Source organism: Micropterus dolomieu, linkage group LG22, assembly GCF_021292245.1.
Source record: "Micropterus dolomieu isolate WLL.071019.BEF.003 ecotype Adirondacks linkage group LG22, ASM2129224v1, whole genome shotgun sequence".
Lineage (NCBI taxonomy): Eukaryota > Metazoa > Chordata > Actinopteri > Centrarchiformes > Centrarchidae > Micropterus > Micropterus dolomieu.
This window is the reverse complement of record NC_060171.1, coordinates 6,392,887-6,416,437: the sequence shown is the minus strand read 5'-3', so window position 1 is coordinate 6,416,437 and position 23,551 is coordinate 6,392,887. Positions and strand designations below refer to the sequence as shown.

The 23,551-nt window shown below is 37.9% G+C and overlaps 2 protein-coding genes across 3 annotated transcripts in view; one reads left to right on the top strand and one right to left on the bottom strand.

The window, feature by feature from the left end:
* nts (neurotensin) overlaps positions 1-22,684 on the top strand; it is a 74,681-nt gene extending 51,997 nt beyond the window's left edge. The window contains exons 2-5 of one of the 2 annotated variants that reach the window (XM_046038582.1): positions 17,092-17,152; positions 18,342-18,403; positions 21,063-21,263; positions 22,308-22,684. In XM_046038582.1, coding sequence (XP_045894538.1) covers positions 17,092-17,152; positions 18,342-18,403; positions 21,063-21,263; positions 22,308-22,451 — 468 coding nt within the window. In that variant the 3' untranslated portion in view covers positions 22,452-22,684. Of the gene's footprint in view, positions 1-17,033; positions 17,153-18,341; positions 18,404-21,062; positions 21,264-22,307 lie in introns of those variants that run through there. The other variant, XM_046038581.1, reaches the window with a different exon arrangement.
* rassf9 (Ras association domain family member 9) lies at positions 3,448-14,679 on the bottom strand. The gene is made up of 2 exons (XM_046038580.1): positions 14,507-14,679; positions 3,448-5,773 (listed from the first exon to the last, which is right to left on the bottom strand). Exons 1-2 carry the CDS (start codon positions 14,551-14,553, stop codon positions 4,516-4,518), a joined length of 1,305 nt encoding a protein of 434 aa, XP_045894536.1. The 5' UTR covers positions 14,554-14,679; the 3' UTR covers positions 3,448-4,515.
* Positions 22,685-23,551: the final 867 nt, after the last annotated feature.

The window sequence follows — 23,551 nt, the reverse complement described above, 5'->3', positions numbered from 1 at the left end:
AAAACGTGTCAAGACAAAAAGGTAGCATTTTCATGCTTCTTGAGAACCATCTGACTCCACTGGATACAGGGTGACAGTTTGGAAACAATTATTACTGGACTCTAAAAACACCCAGACAACATTAGTTGCCTTATCTCAGTCGTCCATAAACCTCAAACATTTTCCTCAGTGGTTTTCCAAACATCATTCAGTTTTATGTATCCAGTTCCCACAGTGAAAATGAACTCCCAAAACAGTACTGTTTGTATTAAATAATGAATCTATCTTCACTAATCAGAGATTGCAAATTGCTTTTCAGAGTTTCACATATGATTGTTTGAGCCATGTATTTAAAGCATTCAAATATTTCAGCCAAAGGAAATTTAATGTGTGTTAAATATGCTTTTTTCACCTGAGTGTTGATGAGTCTTTTTTCTCTCCTCAATTTCTCTTCCAATACTTTTGATAATAAATATATCCATAATTAAGGACATGAAATGACATAGATTGGTAGCTGTAATTATAGTTAATTACATCTTTAAACCAACTGATTGTCTGACTTTATTTAGTGTGTTCTAAGATGTAACATTCATAGGGTCAGAATATTTTTTTCCTCTTCAATGCTGATCTCAGACATCCCTCATATTGTGCAAGATGCTGTTAACTAAAGACTGTTGAAATGTGTTAATTGCCAATTAGGGCTTGGTCCTTGGTGATGGTGAAAGCTGCTCAACCAGATCAAACACTATTACACCCAGTGGACTTCATGTCATGTCTTCCTGACTCTTATCTCACTGCTTCCTAAAAAAGGCCTGTGCAAAAAGAAAATAACACAAAATACACAATATTTCCTGTGTTCAGTCTATAACATATTTTAAAATATTTTCTGGCTAAATATATATACTGTTCAATATCAGCTTTTCATCTTTAGCATTGAAACCACAGCTGATAACAAATTATGGTTTACTCAAGCTGGCCAGTCATCGTAACTGGGAGGGCTGAACAAAGACAGGTTTGCAGTCAGCCTAATTGTCATTTTGGTTGGTGTAATTATTGTTATTGGCAAACACACTTGCGAGCTGGCAAGTCTTTGAGTTCCTGATCTGCGGCAGAGAGAAGTGGTAAACATTACCTGTGCCTGCAGCCTCCCTGGAACTAGAAACTATCCAGTCAATACTTACTTCTTTGCACTATTTGTATTGTTTACAATTTCCAGAAGCGCTTGAAATGTATGTATAAAGACATTGCATGTTTTCAGTTATCAATAGTTATATATCTATATCTATATATATCTATATCTATATATATCTATATATATATATATCTATATATATATATATATAGATATATATAGATATCTATATCTATATATATATATATATATATATATATATATATATATAGAGAGAGAGATATATAGAGATATATATAGATATATATAGATATCTATAGATATATATATAGATATATCTATATATATATATAGATATAGATAGATAGATATATAGAGATAGATAGATAGATATATAGATATAGATAGATAGATATATAGATATAGATATATAGATATATAGAGAGAGAGAGAGAGAGAGAGAGAGAGAGAGAGAGAGAGAGAGATAGATATATATAATCTTGCGTAGGAAATTGTAATAATTTTTTGGGATTTGCAAATACTGTATATTAATTTGGGGACAATGTATGTGCCCCAAAAAGTTTCCATTTAGACTATTCCAAAGACTCTGTAACACTAAATATTGAAGAATCTTATTGTCCTGTCTTATTGGGAGTACTATTTCTGAGGCTTTTACAATTTGTCAAGCATTACATTATTATAGTTTAAGGCTCATACATCCTGTGATTTAAAAAACTTATTTTTGGTGCCTCAGCTGTCTTCACAACAGCAATAAATGAGGTCTTGAAAACCCAGAGCCAAAATCAGTTCATTTCACTATTTACTGCCAGTTAAATAATGAGGTGAACTAGTGGAGACATTAATCTAAAAATGTTGTGGACCTGTTTAAAAAGTTTTCAGTACATGCAGTGAATCAAGGATGCCTTGAGGTGAAGATGAAAAATGTTTTTTGTCCTTGCTGATGGTAATAAAAACTTTGATCACACCCATACTGTATTGTATGTAGAAATTGGAGTGCCTGAAGAAAGTTTCTTAAACATATTGTTGTTGAATAATTATAACCAGATGCCCCTAGATGACCTTAACTTTGTAAAACGACCAATGATGTTCAGCGTAAGTTATCACAATCTATCTCTATGCTTCACTCATTCAACACTCTTTCTTTATCTCCTTGTCCTCTAACAGCTGACTATGGGCGTTATTTCCTTGTTTTCCATTCAGAGTTTTCCACGACTAGCACAGCAGATCATGTAGTCACTACAATACTTTAAATCTGTGCTCTCCTCTGCTGCCAGCTGTCATTTCAGTACAAACTGCTGTGGCCCTCTTCCACCCCATTCACCACACGCTCATCAGATCCAGGCCCAGTTCAGGTTCGACACAGTCCTCCTCATCACTTCCAGACCCTCATCCTTTTCTTCATTCCTTCACCCCCAGTGTCTAGAATTTCTATGCTTCTGCGGCTTCACTACCCCCATTATATACCACGGCATCATGATGGAGTTTAATCGCCAAATTACTTTTTATATTTTCTTATTCAATGTATCTCATGTCAATAAATTATCATTCACTCTGGTCAAGTCTCTCGTGATTGAAATTACTGTTAAACTTTAGATCCAAGCGACACAACCCTCTGCATCTTCTTAGCCTCTGATTGAGCAACAGTCTCAGTTTTCAACATTTCTTTCCACTAACTCAAGACAGGTCAGATTTGTATTAGAGTATAAATTACACAAAATGCCCTTTTATTCCAGCTTGGTGTGTGCCTGTTGGTGAAACAGAACATGCTATATTTGCCTTAATAAATCTCCATTCCATCAACAAGTGTGAGGCACCGGTGCAAGATTGTTCAAATTCTAAGATCTCTGGCCTTTCATGCTTGGTGGAGTTACTTAGTGGCTTGAAGCAGTGAAGTGGGAGGAGGTGTGGGGGTTAAGCAATTAGTGGGTGAAATTGATATCCTCTGCTTTTCCAGCAGCCAGCCCCGCTCTGCCCCTGGTACAAAGTGTTAGTCTTTCAGCAGTACCTTGACAAAGGGAGAGTGCTCGCTGTTGTTTGTGCTTGCCTGGCGACCATCTTGTCTGATCATATGCTGCAGTGACTGAAAGTCTGCTTTGTAGGAGTTGTGTCATGTCTCTGAGGTGACTCAGGGCTTTGAGGAATCTATAAGAGTCAATTCTGTGTTTTTGGAACCTTGAGTTGTTTTGTCCTTGTGGTTTTAGCATTAACACCTTCCAGAACAGCAGCACTGTTGCTAAACCGTATGCCTCCCACTTGGAGGAAATAATGAAATCATCAATGCTTGGAACCAACAAAATCAACAACGGAGTAGTTACTCTTTGTGACATGTACAGTATTAGTGTTTATTATTGTAATGTACATTTTACTTAATCATAGCTTTTGTTTTTAGGAATGGTTTACACAGATTTTGCATTATTTAAGCCCTCAATATGTGTTGATCAGGTTGATGGGAAATAGACATTATATAACATCTGTAACATACAATTACACGATAAACAAATATTTAATCTCACTTGTTTTAAGAAATTGTCTTTACAAATTGTGCCTGTGTCATAATAACAATCATTTACAGTGCAGCAGTATATTTACAGTGTAGTTAGAAGGATTGTTAAAGTCTTAACAAATCTTAAATTCTACATCCAAAAACAGTTATAGTTATTTGTTTTAATATAAAACATTGTTAATAGACTCATAAGTGTGTACAAATAAGTGTAGCTTGATAAATAGCTTGAGAACTTTAAGAAGGTAGAGAAGCATACATTCATCATTATGAAGAAATTAAACAGAAGGCATTTGTACACCTTAGACATGGTTGTGCTAAGGAAATAGTCTTTGCTTCTTTTGGGGTAAAAATGTGCACTTAAAAGTCGACAAACCCAGCTGTCAAAAACACTATATAGTTGGTGCTTACTATAGTTTTTGCATACATAGTAGCTCCAGTTTTGTGCCTTGCATATATTAGCATTGTCACTTTGATTTTGAGAAACCTGGAAGGTTATTTAACAAAACTAGCAGCTGTATCCTCAGATATGAGAAAATATGCCCATTATAATTTCAAGGTAACACCCATTGTTTTTTTTTGTTTGTTGACCAACATTCTAAAACTGATTTTCAGAAAATATAATAAAATAATGCAACAGATCATTACATCTGAGAAACTGAAACCAAATAACTTTTGGCATTTTTGCTTAATAAATTGCAATAATTTATTATCAAAATAAATGAAAATATTTTCCATTAATAAACTTATTATTTCACTTAAATGACCTTAATGCTTCATAAAAGATCGCCAGAGATTTATCTTTCAGAAAAAAACAATGCTTATGTCTGACTCAGAACATTATATTAACATTACATTATATATATAAGGTCAATTGGGTTGTTCAGACGTCTGTGTCCAGTGGGGGAGGGAATTCGAGACATGGTGACAGTGAGTCTTGACTGTGTGTGGAGCTAATCCCAGTGTCTGAGTCTGTATCTGTAATGTCTGGAGGGGACAGGGTGTGTTTGAGTTTCACTGTCTGTGAGATGTTGCACTGAGTCTCACTTTTCAGAGGGACAGGAATGGTCTCCTCCTCCTCTTCTCTGTCCTCAATTTGCAATGAGCTCAGCTGGGCAGCCAGCTGCCAGCACTCCTGATCCTTGGAGACTAGCGTAGCACCATAGTACTTCAGCTGCTTTTCTATTTCTGCAGTTTGATTGTGAAGAGACACACCAGTAAAGAGGCTGCGCTTCAGTTCATCCTGCAACCTCTCGAGTTCAGCAGTGTAGAATGATTCATCGGTTTCCAAGGGGATCCAGGAAGCAGTCGCAGCTCCTTCCTGTTCTTCACTGTTCAGAGGGAAGTTTGCCCTCCTTAGCTCAGCGTCAATACTCTGGGACAACTGGAGGATAAGCTCCTGGTGCCTCTGAACTTGCAGCTCAAGCTGTTCGACTCCATCACTTGTGTACAGGTACTCGTGCAGCTGCTTGTCACTGTGCATCTCCAAACTCTGACCACTAGCGAGAGCTAGTGAACTCTCAGACTCCGCTTCTTTCTGAGCTTGTAGCTGAAACCGCTCGATCTCCAAATCCAGCTCTCTCATGCTTTGGATCTGCTCTCGGATGGTGTGGTCCTGGTTGAGAATAAGCTGCACCATCCTGTCGATCTCGTCAGCACCCTGGGAGCTCTTGCTGTCCTTATGAATCTTTTCCAGCTTCCGGAAAGCTTTCTTCACCATTCGCTTTTGCCTCTCAACCGGCAGAGACTGGGTGTACTGAGCGCGACCCTGCTCCCATCTCTTTGGTTTGGCCCCCTTGGACTTTCCACCCTTGTTGGTGGGCTGAGGAACAAAATCACTAGTTTTGACCAGAATAAATTGGATGGCGGGTCTCTGGTCACCCCAGGCATACCAGAGTCTCAGGATTCTGGTGAGAGGAGGCAAGGCTCTCTCAAAACCCTTCCACCGCTCAACGAGACAGAAGTCTTTTGGTTCCCCGTGCAGGAGCCGCTTGCTTTCTGGGACTGACTTGTGATCATCCAGTAATGCCTGAATCATATCTGCACATGTTGTGTGCTTTGTTACTCCACAGATGACTTTCTCCTCGTTGCAGACAGTAACCTGAATCTCCTTTCCCACCACAGGCTCGGCATCTTTTGTCCTAGGAAAGAGACAGAAAAAGGTTTATACAGTCTGACAGTATTCCGTCATCTAATGATGTTCAAACTGAGTACAATATTTGAACCCAAGACTCCATGGTTTTAATGCCTTCACCATTCCATAAAATGGAAATAATGTAGTTGTTTTGTGCATCATGTTATACACATTCGCCCAAATTAAATTTTTGTTATCTTTTGGTATTAGTTTGTAGTTGCAGGGCCACTGTGGTTCAGCTGCTTGTTAAAGGCTAGAACAATGTAAACACAGATTTCTACAACACACAGAAGTCATCAAACTTGTGTAGAGAGGGCTCGCAGTGGATAAAACAGATGCTTTTGGTGTGAGAGGCCAGCGGTTCAATTCACAAAGTGACACATCCATCAAAGTGTCCCTAAGTAAGACACTTAACCCCTAATTGCTCCAGAGGCTTGCAATTTCTGACACAACTAGTAAGTGTAAGTTAGCTAAATGAGTAATTTTGGACAACAATCACAAATGTTTAAATAGTTTTACTTACTGAATAGTTAAAATATTTCTTTGGGCATTTTTAGTCATGCTAGCAAAATGGCTCCACAAAAGACAATGTTGGTTTGTTGGTCAGTCGGTCTACTACTTCTGACATATCTAATAAATATTGGATGGATTCCCATGAAATTTTGTACAGACATTCATGGTCCCCAGAGGATAAACTGACTTTGATAATGTCCTGGCATTACCTCTGTTTATTTTTTTAATGAAATGTCTTCATAACTATTGGATGGATTGTTATGTTATTGGTAAAACATTCATGTTCCCCTTTGATTGAACTGGATCAACTTTGATCCTGTGATTTTTCACTAAACACTATTATTATCATAAATTTGTCCAAAACAGGTTGGTACACGACTGAATGGCCACAAAACCGACATTTCCATCCTTTCCATAACCATGACTTCACCAACAACTATGTTTACTAAAGGTAAGCTCAAATGCTTCACAAGCTTCTTTACATCAGCAGTATGAAGTACAACACATACATACACTCCCACTCATGCCTTTGAAATCCTTTCACTTGTATTTTTTCTTAAATAGATCCTAGTTTTATGGTTTTCCATTAGAAAACGACATTTGCTCATTTTGCGCTCCCTGGCTTGATTCTATTAGACTGTTACTCATCGTCTTTCTCATCAGAGATGATCACTTAATCGTTCAGTTCTGAGCTATTTAACCCCAAGGCCCTCATTACCTTTTCATCTGGACCGTAAAACTTGCTCAAAAATTGACCTCTGATGGGCCGATGATATCCATTTTTACATGCTTAATGGACCACCGGTAATATCAAGGTCATTAAATGATGGGCACCGGCAATGCAGACATCCACAACATGAACAACTAATCAAATAAGTAGATAACATTGCCAGACATTTCAATTTGATTTCAAGATAAAGAATGATGTATCATGTTATCATTTATATGAAAGATAAAATGTTAGGAATTTTCTGAAATTTATGTGATTTAATTAGGTTAACTCTGATGTACTGTAGTTGACTGCCAAGTTTCTGTCTCAGTGAATTACCCATATTTAAAGTTAAAGCCTTCTCGGAAAGAAAAAAATAAGCGACATATAATACTCCTGTAATTACAGCAGTTCAGTCTCCAAGAGAAAAGAGAGAGAAAGACTATCCGTATAATGTCACCAAGAGACAAAACCTGGAGCTCGTCCTCTGACATTAAACTGCAGACAGACTTTTGGGGATTAAAGAAATGTTTCTCTGTGGTATTACAACCAAACAGGCAAAACATTAAACTGTAATAAATCAGAAATGAGTGTGTAATCCTGGTAAATGTCAAGTTTCATCTACAGTCCACAAAAATGATTTCAGAATAGCAAACTCTTCTGACATTACTGAGGAAATTTAGCTGTAGCTCAGCAAGAGACTTGTTCACACAAGTGGACAGAAACCATAAGGGTGAAGTGGTTTTTAACCAATACATTTTTAAGGGTTTTTCCCAGCTTGTATTTTAGAGGTTGCATTTCAGTTCAAAATAAAGTAAGAGCCCAAGGATTAGTACACAATAGCCTTATCTACAGTATATTTACAAAAAAAATTAACAAACTGTGGGACTGAAATGTGTTCAGCCTGGCTATTCAATGTTAGTTGTTGTTCTTTGCCTCGGTATTCAGCAATGGTTTCAGATCTGAACGTTGCATTATGTAGCTGTTGTCTTTATCTCTGGAGATAACCTTGGTTGACACAAGCCGACATTAACCAATGATTGTCACGAGGGAGGGTAGACAAAAATACACATCCTCTGAAGATGATACAGATACTACCCGCCTGCACACCAACACAAGTGAGATGTATTAAGAATTATTCAAACAGGAGAACTTATATGCTGCATTATCCTGCAGTTTGTTGATTTTACAGTCTGATACCACTGTGTTTTGGTTTCCACACGGCATGAAAACACACAACTGGAACATTGTGTAAACTGGCGGTGAATAAGATCTCAGGAATGCGATACGTGTGCAACAATGCAAGTGGCTGGTTAATGGTTATGGAGACCCTTGGCGACGAGCGACGCAAAGCAAATACCTGAGCTATGCGCAGGCCAAACAAATTCAGCACGCCTCTGGCAATCAAAGACAACAACCATGCCGACTTTGACCCTAGAGTTTCCATATACCACCTACTCAGGAAACCCCGCAAACTACTGCTACTGTTGCACAAGAGAGAAAATAGTGGGTGGACAGAGTAAAGGCCACACCTATACAATATATAATGCAATCAAACCCAAAAGCTCTGCATCATGTAATATGTTTTTTCAGCTTATAATATTCAGTTTTGTTAAGAGAAATTCAAAAATGATTCCTCTATAATCTAAGCCTGCTCAGGAGGTCAAAAATAGAACTGAAGGGTCAAGAGCTGATGAACAGGACAGTAAAGAGGAAAAAAAGAAGATAAAGAAAATCATAGTTTATCAATTATAAAGTCAGGAAAAATGTTTACTAGATAGTTTAACTCTTCAAAATTTTTTAAATTTATCAATTCAAACAATTAGGAGAGTTTATAAGGTAAAATCAGGTTGAACTGTAAAAGACATGTGCAACCTGCACTGGTGTATTAGCAAAATAGTTTAATACATTTCTCAAGTACAGTTTTGAAGTACATCAGTATTGTCATTTATGTCATTTTATACCTGCTTAGGGGGAAATACAGTATTGTTCTTTCTTCTCCACTACAGTTGGACACACAACAGCTGTAGTAGTTTCTAGCTGCAGTATAGTACAGCAGATTCCAGATTTTAAATACAGAAAATGATCATTTTATAAATTATGGTGAATTGTTAATTAATAATGGATCTGAAAACATCTCCCACCAGCTGTGATGAGGGATCAAAAGTGGAAATGTGGATTCATTTTAGAGCCACAGCATTTGGGAACCACTGTTGTACTGCCATGCATGGAAGGAAGAATAGAAGAGGCAAAAAAGATCAGGAAAGTTGGTAACACAGGGTAGGGAAAAGAGAAGGAAAATAAGAACATGATTAAAAGAAGAACACTGTCTATGGTCATATCTGAACATACAGGTGAATAAACAGGCTCTATAGACCACTGGGTATTTCAGAGAAGCTGACCCAAGCCCTCAGCTGTGCAGGAAAAGAGTACAGCAAGGCATGGAAACACCTGTATTTGTCCTGGGCCACAATCACCAATGCTCAGACAACATCCTGCCACCACAGTTCAATGAACAGAGGGAGGAAGGGGAAAATGGATTCTATACCAGTCACTATGGTCTGTTTTCAACTGCACTCGAATGTGAAGAAGGTGTTGACAAATCTATGACTGTGGCAGCGCTATGCTAACTACAGTACCTTCAGTAGTACTATGGTGGTTTAGATATAACTTTTGAGGTGGTTCCAAGAATGCTATTATAATATGGCTTTTTGTCTTTCTTACTTTACTTTTTCATTTGGCTACTATATGCTATACTATTTGTTTTCACTACTGCTTAAGTCAAACATTGAGAATATTTTACCTTTCTGAGCTGCACTTCCTCAGTTTTTATAACATGAAATGTAGAAAAACATGGTAAACTAGCAACTGTGATGTCACTAATAGATTTCTGATTACAGACTTTTTATAGCTTGGAGTTTTCTGGAAAATCTTGGTATAGACCTTGTTGTACCTTGTAGGACGAGCAATCAAGAAAACACAACCTGCAGCATGCTCAACTCTAAGCCCCAGTAATGTTCTTAATGGAACAATGATTCACATAACTGCAACCTAGACAAATTTAATGGAGAACTCTTGAGATGTTGTAGGTTGAAAGTCAAATTCCTTAAGACTACAAAAACTATAATCTCACAAAACAGTAAGGGGGGACATATGATTAAATGATAGCACCAGTCTCATCAGTTTCAACAGTTTCTGGAAAGATAAAAAACCCCTAACCCTCTCTACTTCCTAATAGAACAAACACAAATACTACATGCACCAGTGGGCTGATTGCATCGCAGCTACTACATTCATAAGGGCTGTCATTTCAGGTGCCATTTGATATTCATAGCTTGGGATTAAGCTATGGTTCCAGACGCAACAAATGAGGGTGCCTTCATGGGTCACAGCTTTGAGTGATAAATGACAAAGCTGACACTGACTCTGATGAACTCAAACCTTGAGTGGAAACGTGCCAATAGAATTAGGAAGCATCATGATGAATAGAAATATTTAAATAGAAAGTTCTTGTCATAGTGGGGATGGATTCTGTGCAGTGAATAACACAGGACGGGTTAGACATTTCACACTTGAGTGAACCCAAGAAACCTGAGCAGACCCGCTTGACCTCAGTTTGAACTTAAAAGCTGAGATGCCCAGTGAGAGATTAGGCATGGGAGGAAACCACATTTAAGATACAAATTTTCAACACAAGTTTCTGCATGGGATGATTACAGTAGAACTGTGGTGGCATGGCTTTCTTCCATCGTATAGTCATAATGACAACCTTGTACACATTAACAATTCCCTCTGTGTCATAAATTTTCAAGCTACAAGTTACCACAGAGGACTGCATGCTGGTGGTTTGAACGAGTCATAACAAACGACAGAATCATAGCTCTCCAGTGTTTCAGCATGTTTTCTCATATCAATAGTGATATGATAAAGTGATGCAGATATTTACAACAGAAACAAAGCTGTGATAGCATATCAGTGAATATATCCTTTAGCCACTGCTGTCAACAGGTTCTGATTTCCTTGCTATTGAATGAGAATTTCAGAAAATCAAAAGATACTGAAATGAACAGATTATAAAGTAAAACCTGAGGAAAACTGCAACTGGAACTCTATTAAAGGCTTGATTAACCTAAATACATAAAACATATTTTCACATTTCCTGCTAATAGCCTTGCAGATAATGTTATATTGCCAGCATCGGAAGATATCTATTTATGAGATTTCTGCTTGTGAATTTGTCTGTGGTGCTCACAGCAATGAAAAAGTTTAATTTAAACAAGCCTAAGAGTCTATATCCATGCTATAGGCTCAACAGTGCTTTGAGCAAAATGCTAATTCACAATGACAATACTAATATGCTGATAATAAGCACAATGTTTACCATGATTACTATCTTAGTTTAGCACGTTAGCATGCTAACATTTTCTAATTAGCAATAAACACAGAGTACAGCTGAGAATGATGGGAATGTCATTAGATAGCAGGTATTTTATCATAGACCAAAGTATTAGACAAATAAAATATTTTGACCTGGTGATGCTATGTGCTATATGGAAATTTCAGGGATCACCAACAATGTTATAGTTTTTCCTGAGAGAAACATAAATGTTTGTACTAAATGTCATGACAAACCATCCAATAGCTGTTGAGACATTTCACTGAAAATCACAAACATCACTAATGGAGGAAAAGTTGGGGATTACTAAAGTTCTTTTCTGGCATCCATCCAATAGTTGTTAAGATAGTTTAGTCTGGACCAAAATGGTGGACTGACCGACTGTCATTGCCATTCACAGAGGCACACTGCTAGTAGAGCAAGAAATGTAGAAGCAACATCTCTCTCTAAAACAGTGTCTTTATTACTCTGGAAAATCCTCCGACTTCACTGGTATTACACTTCTTCTACTAAAGAAATAAGTCTCTGTAAAAAAAAACCAATGCATACCCCTAAAGCTAAGCAAGAAAATGTTTTACTTTGAAACCAACTCTTTAAAATAAGTTGAAGGGAAGCTGAGTGTCTGCTGTGGAACATGACACATCACATTCCAGACACATGACCTTTGCATCGCGCCCCATATTTTTTATATCCGGCCACAAAACACAGCGATTACACTGCCCACCATATACCTGAGTTTGCCAATCATGTTTGAAAAGGTTTCATCTGCCCTGTCTGTCATAGACTGTATGTAACCACATAAGACCATCACTCTATTCAACTAAAGTTAAAACAGAAATGACCAAAATTTAACTTTCTTCCTCACAAAAACATGGATATATTAGACATGGAAAGTATATACATAGTTTTTCCTGGTTCTTAGAATAGGTACACAGACTGTAGTAGAGCAGACACTCAAAAAGGAGAAGCTTCCTCTTAGTCTTATCTGAAAGAGGATGAGGGATTGGCGAGGAAATAACATTGCTTTTCTATCTGGATATGTTCATCTCTGTGATGACTCCCGCTCTGATAGGCATCTGTGAGCAAAGACACAACACACCCCTTCCCCTTCCTTTCCTCTGTGAAACCACCCACCCTTTTTAATTTTCTTCCCCCCAGCAGATCTGTGAATCCCCAAATACGCTTTTGCTCAGTGAAAATAAATAACTTATTCTCTTTCAACACAATTGATTGGTTAAGACAAATTAGCAGGCCAGGCCACAGCAAACAAAAAAATCAAATAATTTCAGCAGCTAATAGGTCCTGTGCACAATGCTGTAATGCTGCAATTGAGGTCAAGATTAGGTGGTAGTGGTCGATACATTGCTTTGGATTACATGTCACCGGTTAGCAACCACTAAATGTCAAACCCTTTGAGGCCTGCATGTGCTGTTTCACTAGTTTGACGCATATGGCTCCCTGATGACACACTGTGATTCTTTGATGGCAAAAAGGATTAAAACTAGTGTTGTCGACTGTAATCATCGCCACATTTAAGTATTTTTCTGAATATATGAGAAAGTTCTGATGTTTCAACTGACTCCACATCAGCTTCAACTTGTCATTCTTTAGCAAACATCCAGCTCAATGTCTCAGCGCGAGCAAAAGCGAGTCTCTGAAATCAAGCGTTTGACATATCTACAGATCTAAACACTTGAGGTAATTATAGGTGCTGCAGTGGTAATTACTACACAACATGAAAAAAAATAAGCCATCCACTGGAGACAGCCTCAGTCAGACTGTTTGAAGAGATCAAAGATAATTCATCTCAGCTCTGTGTGTGATGTGAAAATACATCCATTCTGCTGCTGGTGCCACTGTCAAAGTGTTTTTACAGTAATTTAGTATAAAAGCCTGATTCATTTCTGAACTTAATCCAAACCCTTTCCGCTATGTTTGGTGGTAAACGAGAGTCTTAATACGTAAAGCTAATGAAAATAGTTATTTACCCACAATTAAAACCTTCCTGATCCCGGTCTTGGAAACATGAATCCTGTCTGCATTCTGCGAAGGATTGGATCATGACCTAGATTCTCCAAAAGAGAAACTCTGTTTACAAACTCGGCATAACAAAAGCCTGCAGTCAACAGTCCAAATAACATTTCTGCCACAATAATGGACAGTTTGTGGTTCAGCAAATCTAATTTTCCCACCTTTTCAATGCTGAGGCTGGATCTCAGCTGCAGCAAGAGGCACATCAAAAGGCCAAGCTAGCCACTCACAGAAATTACTGAAGCAAATTAGTGTTGTGTTAGTGCTGATGACAGGATCTCCCTCAATCAGAAGGTGACAGCTTGCATAAGTTGATTCACAGTGCAGTATACTTTGACAGGAATAAGAAAACCATTATCGAAAAACATGTTTTACTCAAACTTTCCAGACTGGGGAATAATATCTCCCACCTAAAGGTTACATTGTACTACTTCTTACTGTTTTATTTATTGAGTGTCAAATTATTGGCTATAGAGATATAAAAAAAATGTTTTTCAAGTGTTAAAGGTTACATCCCCCTCCCTCCTCCATATGCACACATACACACTTGTAATAAAATAAATATTGATAGGTATACCTCCTTATCAGTAATATTCCCACATACAGTATTACCCCTACAATGGTATTAACACAGTTAATAAGATTTAGGAGTTCCTAATTCTGGTTGATGTTGGTTTAAAACAGTAAAGGAAGTGTCTTAGATGGTTATTAATAACTGAAAAAAAAAAACAGACATAAAATCCTATAATCTATTATTCCTAGGAAGTTGAATTGTGTCCCTGTGGTTCTTAATGGTATTTAATGGTGCATTTGTGTTACTCTAAGGTATATTTTACTGTCCCACGGTATCACCTTGTTGTTATTTATGTTGATTGCATTTTGTTGTCGCCTGCAGTGGGCCTATGCTTCTAATATTACTGGCTAATAAGGATGTAAAATCAAAACTGCATTAATAATTTAGGCAACTTTTCCCCTTTTACGATGTGCGTTATTCTCCCTCCTCAACAGTTCTCCACAGAGTGCTTTCGCATACCCGAACTCGAAACAATCAACAGAATCCCAAACAAGAAGCCTCACTCTCATCAAATTACCTGTTTTTCAGTCGAGCTTTCAAGAAGTTTTTTCCAAACGGAGCCATGACTCAGGAGCGCAAGGAAACCAACGACCAACGACCAGAAATTCGTTAAAGTCCCAGCATGGCAGGACGTCGGACGATGTGTGCAGTGTTTGAGAAAAGTTGCGGGGTGTCCCGACTGCAACTCTGTCCGCCCCGTCCGAAAAGCGGAGGGAGGTGTTTCCCAGACAATACTGAGATTTATTGGTGAAACTCTGCCCCCTTCCACCTGCAGGAACAACCTGAGAAAGTATGAGAAGAAATGCAAGAGAAAGGTGTTCAACAAAGTGTTCATAGAGACACACGGTTCAGTGAAAAACGTAAACAGTAAATCAGTGCGAATTAAAAAAATAAATAAAGAATAAAGAAATAAAGTACGATAAGGTCAGATTAAAGTGACTTATGTGGAAAGTTCATATGAGAATATTATATAAATATTATGATTCCAGAAAGTGCATCCCATTAAGAATATAGTATGCACATTTTGGACTTAATAAATAGCCCATGTGGAAGTAAGACATAAAAAGTATACATCTGCACAGATATTGTATATATTACAGAATATAAAGAATATTGGTCATTACATACAGTGCAGTAAACACAGTTCTGCACATTGATTTTTCTTATTGGGTATCTAAAAGTAATGAAAAGCAAGTACAGTAAAACTATGACTACAGTCTCATTGAGCTGCAGCACAGGACATGCAGAAGAAAATTTACACTTTTGGGCTTTGGTAACAAACTACTTCCTACATGAGAGGAATGCAGCTTGCCTTCACTCCAGTCTGCCTGTGTATCATGCATGAAAAATCTTTTTCAGAACACATATGTTTTGAAGCTGAACTATTTACTCTATACGCTATATTAAAATAATATAATTCTTTGCAGTGCGAATACAGACAAGTGAAACTAAGACTGATTTACAATGTACCTAGAAGACTCAGAAATCAAAGTGGATTTTATGTGAAAGTCTACCATATTCTACAAACAATGTTTTTCATAAGAAACATCCTGTCACCTTTTACATTACAATTCAAGGCATCTTAGATGCCATATTACTTTTGTTTTGTGTTTAGTAATGAACAACAATTAGATATGTTTGTAATTAGAACAATTTAATGCTGAAATACAATGGCCAATCAATCAGTCGGTTACATATGGCTGTGCAAAGCCAAAAAGCAGTCATTTTATAAATAGTGAAATGAGGAAATGACTGAATTATATCCTGGTAAAGTTTACAACTGGTAGGAAAGTTGCTAATATTTAACTTCATAACATTTAAATGATTAATTTTTGTTGACATAAAGTCCAAACCATACCAAAAGCACCTGAGCCTCGGAACAGACAGCAGAATACGTAAGAGGTTTTATGTTGTGACATTAATGTATAAAGATGATCTTTATCCCTTGTTTGTTTTATTTTTATTGGTAAATACACATAAGATATCTCTGTGTTTCAGGTTATAAATGCAGTAGAAACCACATAATCATTCCTGTACAATTGCTGTTAAATTAATGTGCTTATAGTACTCAAGTAGTCCGCTTACAGTGTTCATTTTGGGTCTCTTCATACATGGCAACACATGTAAAAAAATATTAAAAACAACTATTTTATGAATTAATTTGTTCTCAAAGTCTGCTACCAGTTCGGCACAGTTTATTTTCAGGCCTGATGTAGAAATGTAGAAATGCACTGCCAAGCTGTGTGTTGATAGCCTATTACATTACTGGATTTGCAGCACAGTACTGTTTTAGGCTATAGCCTAATTATAATTTGAACTACAGTAAGCTTCATCTCTGCGTTATTTCTAATGTTCTGAGAAGGTTAAAAATTAATAAAATTCTACTTTTAAATAAAAATACATTTCCAAATGTTTATAAATGTCTACTTATCCCTATGATTCATGTCTTTAGCAGGCACTCATTTGGTTTTTAAGTCTAGACAATCACCTGTTGAGAGACATCATTTGCAAAAAAGATGAGGTCTCCAAATAGTGACACAAACAGTGAATCTTTGTTGTGCATCCTCCCGCCCCTCCCACACCACCACTGTGTTTCTGGGAGAGACAATTGCAAAACAAACCTCATACTGTGTGCATTCATGAGCTGAAATAACCAAATTTCCCAAACCTTGACGCAAAAACCTTCCGCCTTGTGATGGCAAAGTGACGTCTGATGAAACGATGACACAGTGACAGGAGGAAAGAGACAATATGAAGAGAGGGATGGGTGGATGGGTGATGAAGGGGGCTCTTTCAGTGGGTGGGAAGGTGGGGGTGTGAGAGAATGATCTTCTGACATCACATTGGCTCTTATAAACTGAGGAAATGGAGTCCACTGCACTTCACAACCAACCAGAAAACAGCAAAGAAGGGAAAGCGTATTGCTAGTTGGTAGAGGAGAAGAAGAAGAAGAAGAGGAGGAGGAAACGGCAGCATCCTCTGCAAATTTCCTCTCCAGCCTCTTTAACTGTCTGTGTCTGACTCTTAACCTTATGGACTAGATTCCTCCTCAGGTGAATTCTTCAGTGTTGGATCTTTTGTTTTTGTATGTTTCTCATCAAGATGCAGGCACAGTTGGCGTGTATGCTTCTCCTCTGTTTCACATGTGGTGGACTTTGCACAGGTAGGAACTGGGGCTCTTTCCACAGGTACTGCATGTATGTATTATGTGTTATGATTTTATATTTCTCATCAAAAGTTAAGTTCACAGAGTAACAAGATAAGGAGAATGCTCAAGCAAAGTCTAGCCATTTGCCTCACATAATTTCCTGTATGCAACAGGTGCATCACTTTGGTAATGTTTAAAAGTGAAGAATTGAAAATCTGAATGTTCTTAAGCATGGAAAAGAATTTGCACTAAAGCGTCTTCAGAACATTATGCTTTTCCAAGTTTGGATTTCTGGATTAAATGCTGAAAATACCCTGGTTGACAAAATTATTTATTCATTTAGTCATTCCATGTCTGGCACCACAATTTATTAAAGTGTTGTTGACTTCAGGTGGCTGATAACTTTGAAAATATATATTTCCTTAAGACTTTTATTCTTTTAAGTTACTACACCCCCGTGACCCTGTAAGCAGGATAAGCGGTTGACGATGGATGGATGGATGGATGGAAGTTACTACACAAAGTGTGACATATGGATTCCCCCTCCTTTAGGCTCATATAAACTTCTTCCTTAATGATCAGATGTAATTATGCCTCATTTTAATGTTTTAGAACTCATTTGGTAGTCTCTAAATAAACCACAGCAGAGTAAACCGTATTTATTATTTAGATTTTGTTTATTGATTCCAAATTAAGTACGTTTATTTATGTATTTCCCATTATATACAGGCTACACTGAACTACTTAAGAGTCTTAATCCAAGTCCCTTTTTGTCCAGTGAGCCAGTCAGATCTTTCAGATTTTTCCATTTTACAGACAATGTCATTTAAATATTTTTTGTAGTCTTAATTATAATCAATTTGTGTTTTGTTTCACTCTCAGGGCACAATGGGAGTTCTGTAAATCAATAGTGGGTCACCTGTTAAATGCTCAAAGGTGTCAAACAAAAAATAAGAATGTGGGATGAGTTTTGGCTCAGCTTACAGCAGGTTGTCCTCACGTAGTGCTTGAAATGTAAATGTTGCAAACTCTTCTTAACTACACGCATACTCAAAAACAATGCGAGTTAGACAAACTGATTGGAAGAGAATTCTATACTTTCATTTCTAATTGACATTTCTCATGCAGCAGTGACTCGGGATTCATTTAACTCTTGATTCGATTTGATTGAAGGTTATATTTCTGTTTCTCCTCTAACTGACAGATGTCGACCAGGATCAGCGAGCGCTAGAAGAGGAGCTACTCAGCAGTCTCTTTACTTCCAAGGTACGGTGTCCCTCTTTTTGCACCTCTGACATCAGAGACTCAGTGTCCAAAAAGCTACAACCCAGTCAGTTAGTGACCCTTTACATCCCTCCAGCTGACCCAACACCCAGGCTGCCTACGTATTCTTTCATGAAATCTGAATCCATGCTTTAGCCACAGCTTCACCTTTTGGTTGTGTTCATGCTGAGTGGGAGATAAATCTTTTAATATAGGAGGGTGTAACTTACATTTGGACCGATCTTGTTTTGATTAGAAATTAAATAAGTCTTCAAAATGTAATCGACCCACTCTTAATTGCTACAGTCGGGGGCATGGCCTTTGAGATGAAAATGAGAGCTGAGGCTAAGGGATGTTATTTGGTTGATTTTTTTTAACACATTTATCTGGTGGTGTGAGCTTAAGGCCAGGCAAAGCTGAGGTATGAAGTTGGTGAAAGTGGAACTAGAGGCACGAGGAGATGGATAGCGTAATAGGATTCAGATGGACCTAAATCATAACACCACCTTCTCATCTCTCTCTGTCTGATAAATAACCATGGTGCTCATATGGAGACATGGCAGTGACAAATCAGCCATGTGATTCAGTGCTGCTGATGCTTTGAAGTTGCCCATGGGTGATGATTGTAATGATAACTTGCCAGATGACTGAGATTGCTCTCAAGAGGCTGGGAAGTGCACAATTGTTGGAGATACTCGTGTATTTTTATGCAACAACAAATTTGATTGACCTGCTTGTCCACTTTTCTTGTTATCTGATTAGATGCAGAAGGTATATTTCCTCTCTGGCTCTTATTTCTCTGTTGAACATGATTACATTATTCCACAGCCAGGTTTCATCTGTAAATCTGGCCCGTTTGGCATTGACCCTTGCACTCCCTGCTTGCAATGTTGGAATGTAGATCGAGCTTTGGCAGTAATTTTAAGTTGCTTGTTGTAAAGACGTTGCGCATGTTTTCCATAGTGCAGAACATACAGTACAGTATGACTGTGAAGTTTTATTTATACTGCGGTACCTTAGCTATTGTGGTGGTTCAGTAGGAGAAGCTGTTGATGGTTTAGTTACTAACCCAACTGTTTACTGAAAATTCAATCATCAGAGACAAAAGGCTGGTTTGTTAGTAAGAAGGGGTCCAGCGGGGAGTGTTAAAATATCGGACCCCGGTATTAAATCCTGGTGAAGCTAGAAAAGAAACAGTCCTTCAAATTACCTTCCAGCACAATTAAAACACCTCCTGGCCCCACTCACTTAATAGTTAAGTCGAAACTAAAACAACTGAAATCTTTGATACATGAATGATTTATAATTAGCTGCTTATGTTTGGTCCCTGGTCTGTTGTTCTTTTGATGTCTCTACAGCTTTAATTACATGTCTCTCTCCTACAAACGAAAAGGAACCTGTATTCGACATGGCTCCTGTCTTTACAACATCATGTCTTGTGGCCATTTAGATGCGACTAAAATATCTCTCTGGGTGTCTGGTGCCTAAGAATGTTCAAGAAATAGCTGTCTGCATCAATGCTCACAACGTAAAGTGAAAGCCTCAAATGCGGCATCCTCAGTGTATCTGTATATAAAGGGGATGGACTGACTAACAGTAAAAACTTACAGTATAAAGCAGTGCAGTACAATAATACCATTGACTATAAAATCACTATTCAATAGTTTTCCGCAATAGCATAATTTATATCACAGATGCAACCAAGCTGAAACAAAAATTTAACATAATAATAAGATAGACATATGTACCAATTATAGCAAAGTTACTGGATTAAATTGCATCAAATTGCATACTGACTGGAAACATCAGAAATTGGCATGGGATGTGCTCAGCCCAGGACAGTATTGCACTGGGTGATTAAAACTCCTTAGAAGATCATTGGTACCCATGTACCAAGCACCATTGACATCGGTGAGGTGAGTTGCCTGCGCAGAGCCCAAAGGATACTAAATGACAGTACCCACTCAAGCCACAGCTTGTTCACCCTGCGAGACGTCTGACAAGAGATAGAGAAGTATCCCCAGTACCCCCAGACTTCAGAGCAGCTTCCTCCCCCAGCCTGTGAGACTCCTTAACTCGATCACATCCTTTGCACGCCACCATAATTAAATTATATGGAACTTTCTGGTATGCTGGTTTTGCACATTGCTATACCACTACCTTATATTACTGTCATGTGTATATAAGTAACTGTGTATATTGTTTTATTTGTTTTTCTTTACAACCTTTACAAACATTTGTATTAATGTTCTGTATGTGTAGCTTGAAGGGGGACTACTGTGTTGTAGAATAACTAAGAAATGTACTGAATCTTTAATTGTATAATTATTTATTATACTAATTATCCACCCTATTTTTGTCTGGATCCTATGATCAACGCAGCACGTTCATGACCAAAATAACTGTTTGTGTAGGAAAGTTGAATGTTAAATTGACAAAATGCAATAAAAAAACCATAAACAACTGTGTTTTTATTCTCTGAGGTCTCTCTCCCTCTGGGTCCATCTCAATTTTCACTTCACCTTAGTTCACAACTTTTACTGAAACTTCACTTAAATCATCTCATTACAACTAGAATTTAATTTATTAGCAAGTTCTGAATTTAGAATATCACTTTCTGAATTCAATTTGAAACCTAATCCTTCTCAAACTGTGTTTGCAGATGAAACAGAATAAACAGAGTGCCCCCTACTGGCGTGTGTCGCTGGCCAATCTGTGCAGGATGGTGAGCAGCCTGCGGCAGGAGGCATGGAGTGGTGAGGAGAAGGAGGACGGAGAGCTGAGGGAGGGGAGCCACCAGCTGCTGGAGGAGTTGTACAACCTGCAACGCATCTGCCAAGCGCTGCAGAGCCGGGAGGAGAGGGTGAGATTCACCAACTATAAAGTTTTTGGAAATAAGTTATCTTTTGGCCAACCTTATTCTCTTATGCTTGAGACTATGTATTGTGCATTTATGTGTATTATTTTTCAAATAAGAACTGACTACTTTAGCAAAAGTAAACATTTTAGCAGTAATGTGCTGTACTGTAAGTTAAAGTACTTTTTGGTGGTTTGTATCAGATGTTCAAGTTGTTGATATGGTAAATTGGAGAAAAAAAGTGTTTCATCTTTGGTCAAGCACACATCCATGATATTGTAATTTTTCCATGCTCTCAGATTACTAAAATGATTACACACTGCTCTATAAATTGAGAAAAATCTCAAACACTTTTTAGCCTTATCAAAAACCTATTATCATCCAGATAAAACAAGATTATATTTTATAGTGCCTAAAAGTTAAGTTTATCTTTGCAAAGCAACATGCAACAGACAGGAGAGTAAAAAGTGCAATATTTCCCTTAATAATTATTTTAGAAGGAAATGATTTTCTGGTTCAAATGTAATGGCGAAAGAAATATAAAGTAGGTAAATACGGAGTACCAGTACCATTCAATTGTTTATGCCAAAAAGCCAAAACAAACCAAAATTAAGCCAGTAAAGCCAATAACAGCTTTGGAACAGTCTTCTGCTGGCTGAAATAAAATCCTAAAAACACATGTACACACACAGGCACTTATATACAGGCTTACTCTAAATCTCTGTCACATCCCACAAACACACACACACAAGGGCCCATCCATCCTGTCTCACAGTAAACACCCCCCCTCACCCCACAACCCTCCTGTCTTCCTGCCTCCCCTCTGTCAACAGCATTTAAAAAAAAAAACATCTTAACTCAGCGACTGAAGATCAGCACCTGTTTTGCCATGCATGGAAGCACAGAGCAGAAGCACTTGTTTCATCACAGCTACACCGGCGTAGCCACCCATTACCTTGCCACTCAGCAACAAAACACGTGTTTGCCTGCCATTTCGCCCCTCATCGTGTAACATTCACACACCGCCTTGTCTCTATCTGCCCCTTACAGCTACTCCATGACTCCCTAGAATATTTAGAGGAGAACAGTGACACTCCTCTGAAACGGAAATCACCCTACATACTGAAGAGGCAAGCTGCACACACCACAAAGTCCCGAAGGCCATACATCTTAAAACGAAGTACAATTTACTGACAACCATCCTGAAGAGGCCGAAGTGACGTTTTAGGGGACCAGACCACATGCTTTCTGTGAAGACGTGATTGTGTTTTTTTCTCTCTTCTTGTAGCTGCAATGTTTTTCATTTTCCCCTTTGTCGTTTTTATCCAGTCAGACCCTTCGATTGTACGTTTAGCATTGAGGCCTGCCTGTATTCTGCTCCTTTCAGCATAGGTCCTGAAAATAAAATCCTGAGCATCAAGCAAAATGTGTATCTCTGAGAAACTATATTTATTTACTCTTTTTCTTCACTGCGCACTAAGTCTTTTTTGTTTCAGGATATGATTAAATGATTCATGATACAAAACCACTGTGATGTGACTATCTTTTCTTTCATAGAACTGCTTTTGTAAGCTGGCCTCTCTGAACCTTTCTCACCCATATCATGCTTACCATTGGTCTAGAACTCAATGAGCCTTCAATTCAGAGTGTTTATTTAAAAAAAAAATTATTTGTTCATTTAAAATGCATTTTTAAATTTTGGTATATTAAAAGACTGTTGGTAGCCTTATTGGTAGAAAACTGGTAAAAAATAACATACTTTTTTCCCCTTCTTTTCTTTCCTTTAACTTCTACAGTATTTATTTATGAAAGAGATCCTTGAACAACTTTTTGGTGCCAAAGAACAATCTTATAAATCAGTCCAGCAGAGTTCTTGCCAAATCTGTAAAATGAGGCAAAAAAAAAGCCAGGCGGATTGTGATTTTCAACACTACAGTCATGTCTGGAAACTGAATGATTCTTGATGTTAAAATTCAGCACATGGCCCCTTTTAAGATCAACACAGTACACATTAAGTCAGTGTGGGCTCTTTCTAGTATGTGTTGTGTTGTGTGGGCACTGAGGCACTTTGACCTCAGCAGAGAAAACAGACTTTGGCGATTGAGATTGAGTCTTGGCCTTAAATGGCAGTTTCATCTCCAAATCAAAGTGCTTTAGTTTTCTCCTTTGCAACTCCTTTACTCTTAACCCTGACAGCCAAAGAGCCTGGCTGGAGCACAGGACACACAGAAACACACTTTCAACAGCCTCATTCTGTTTTTCCAGAGAAGATTAGCTGTAGGAAAAAAATGAAT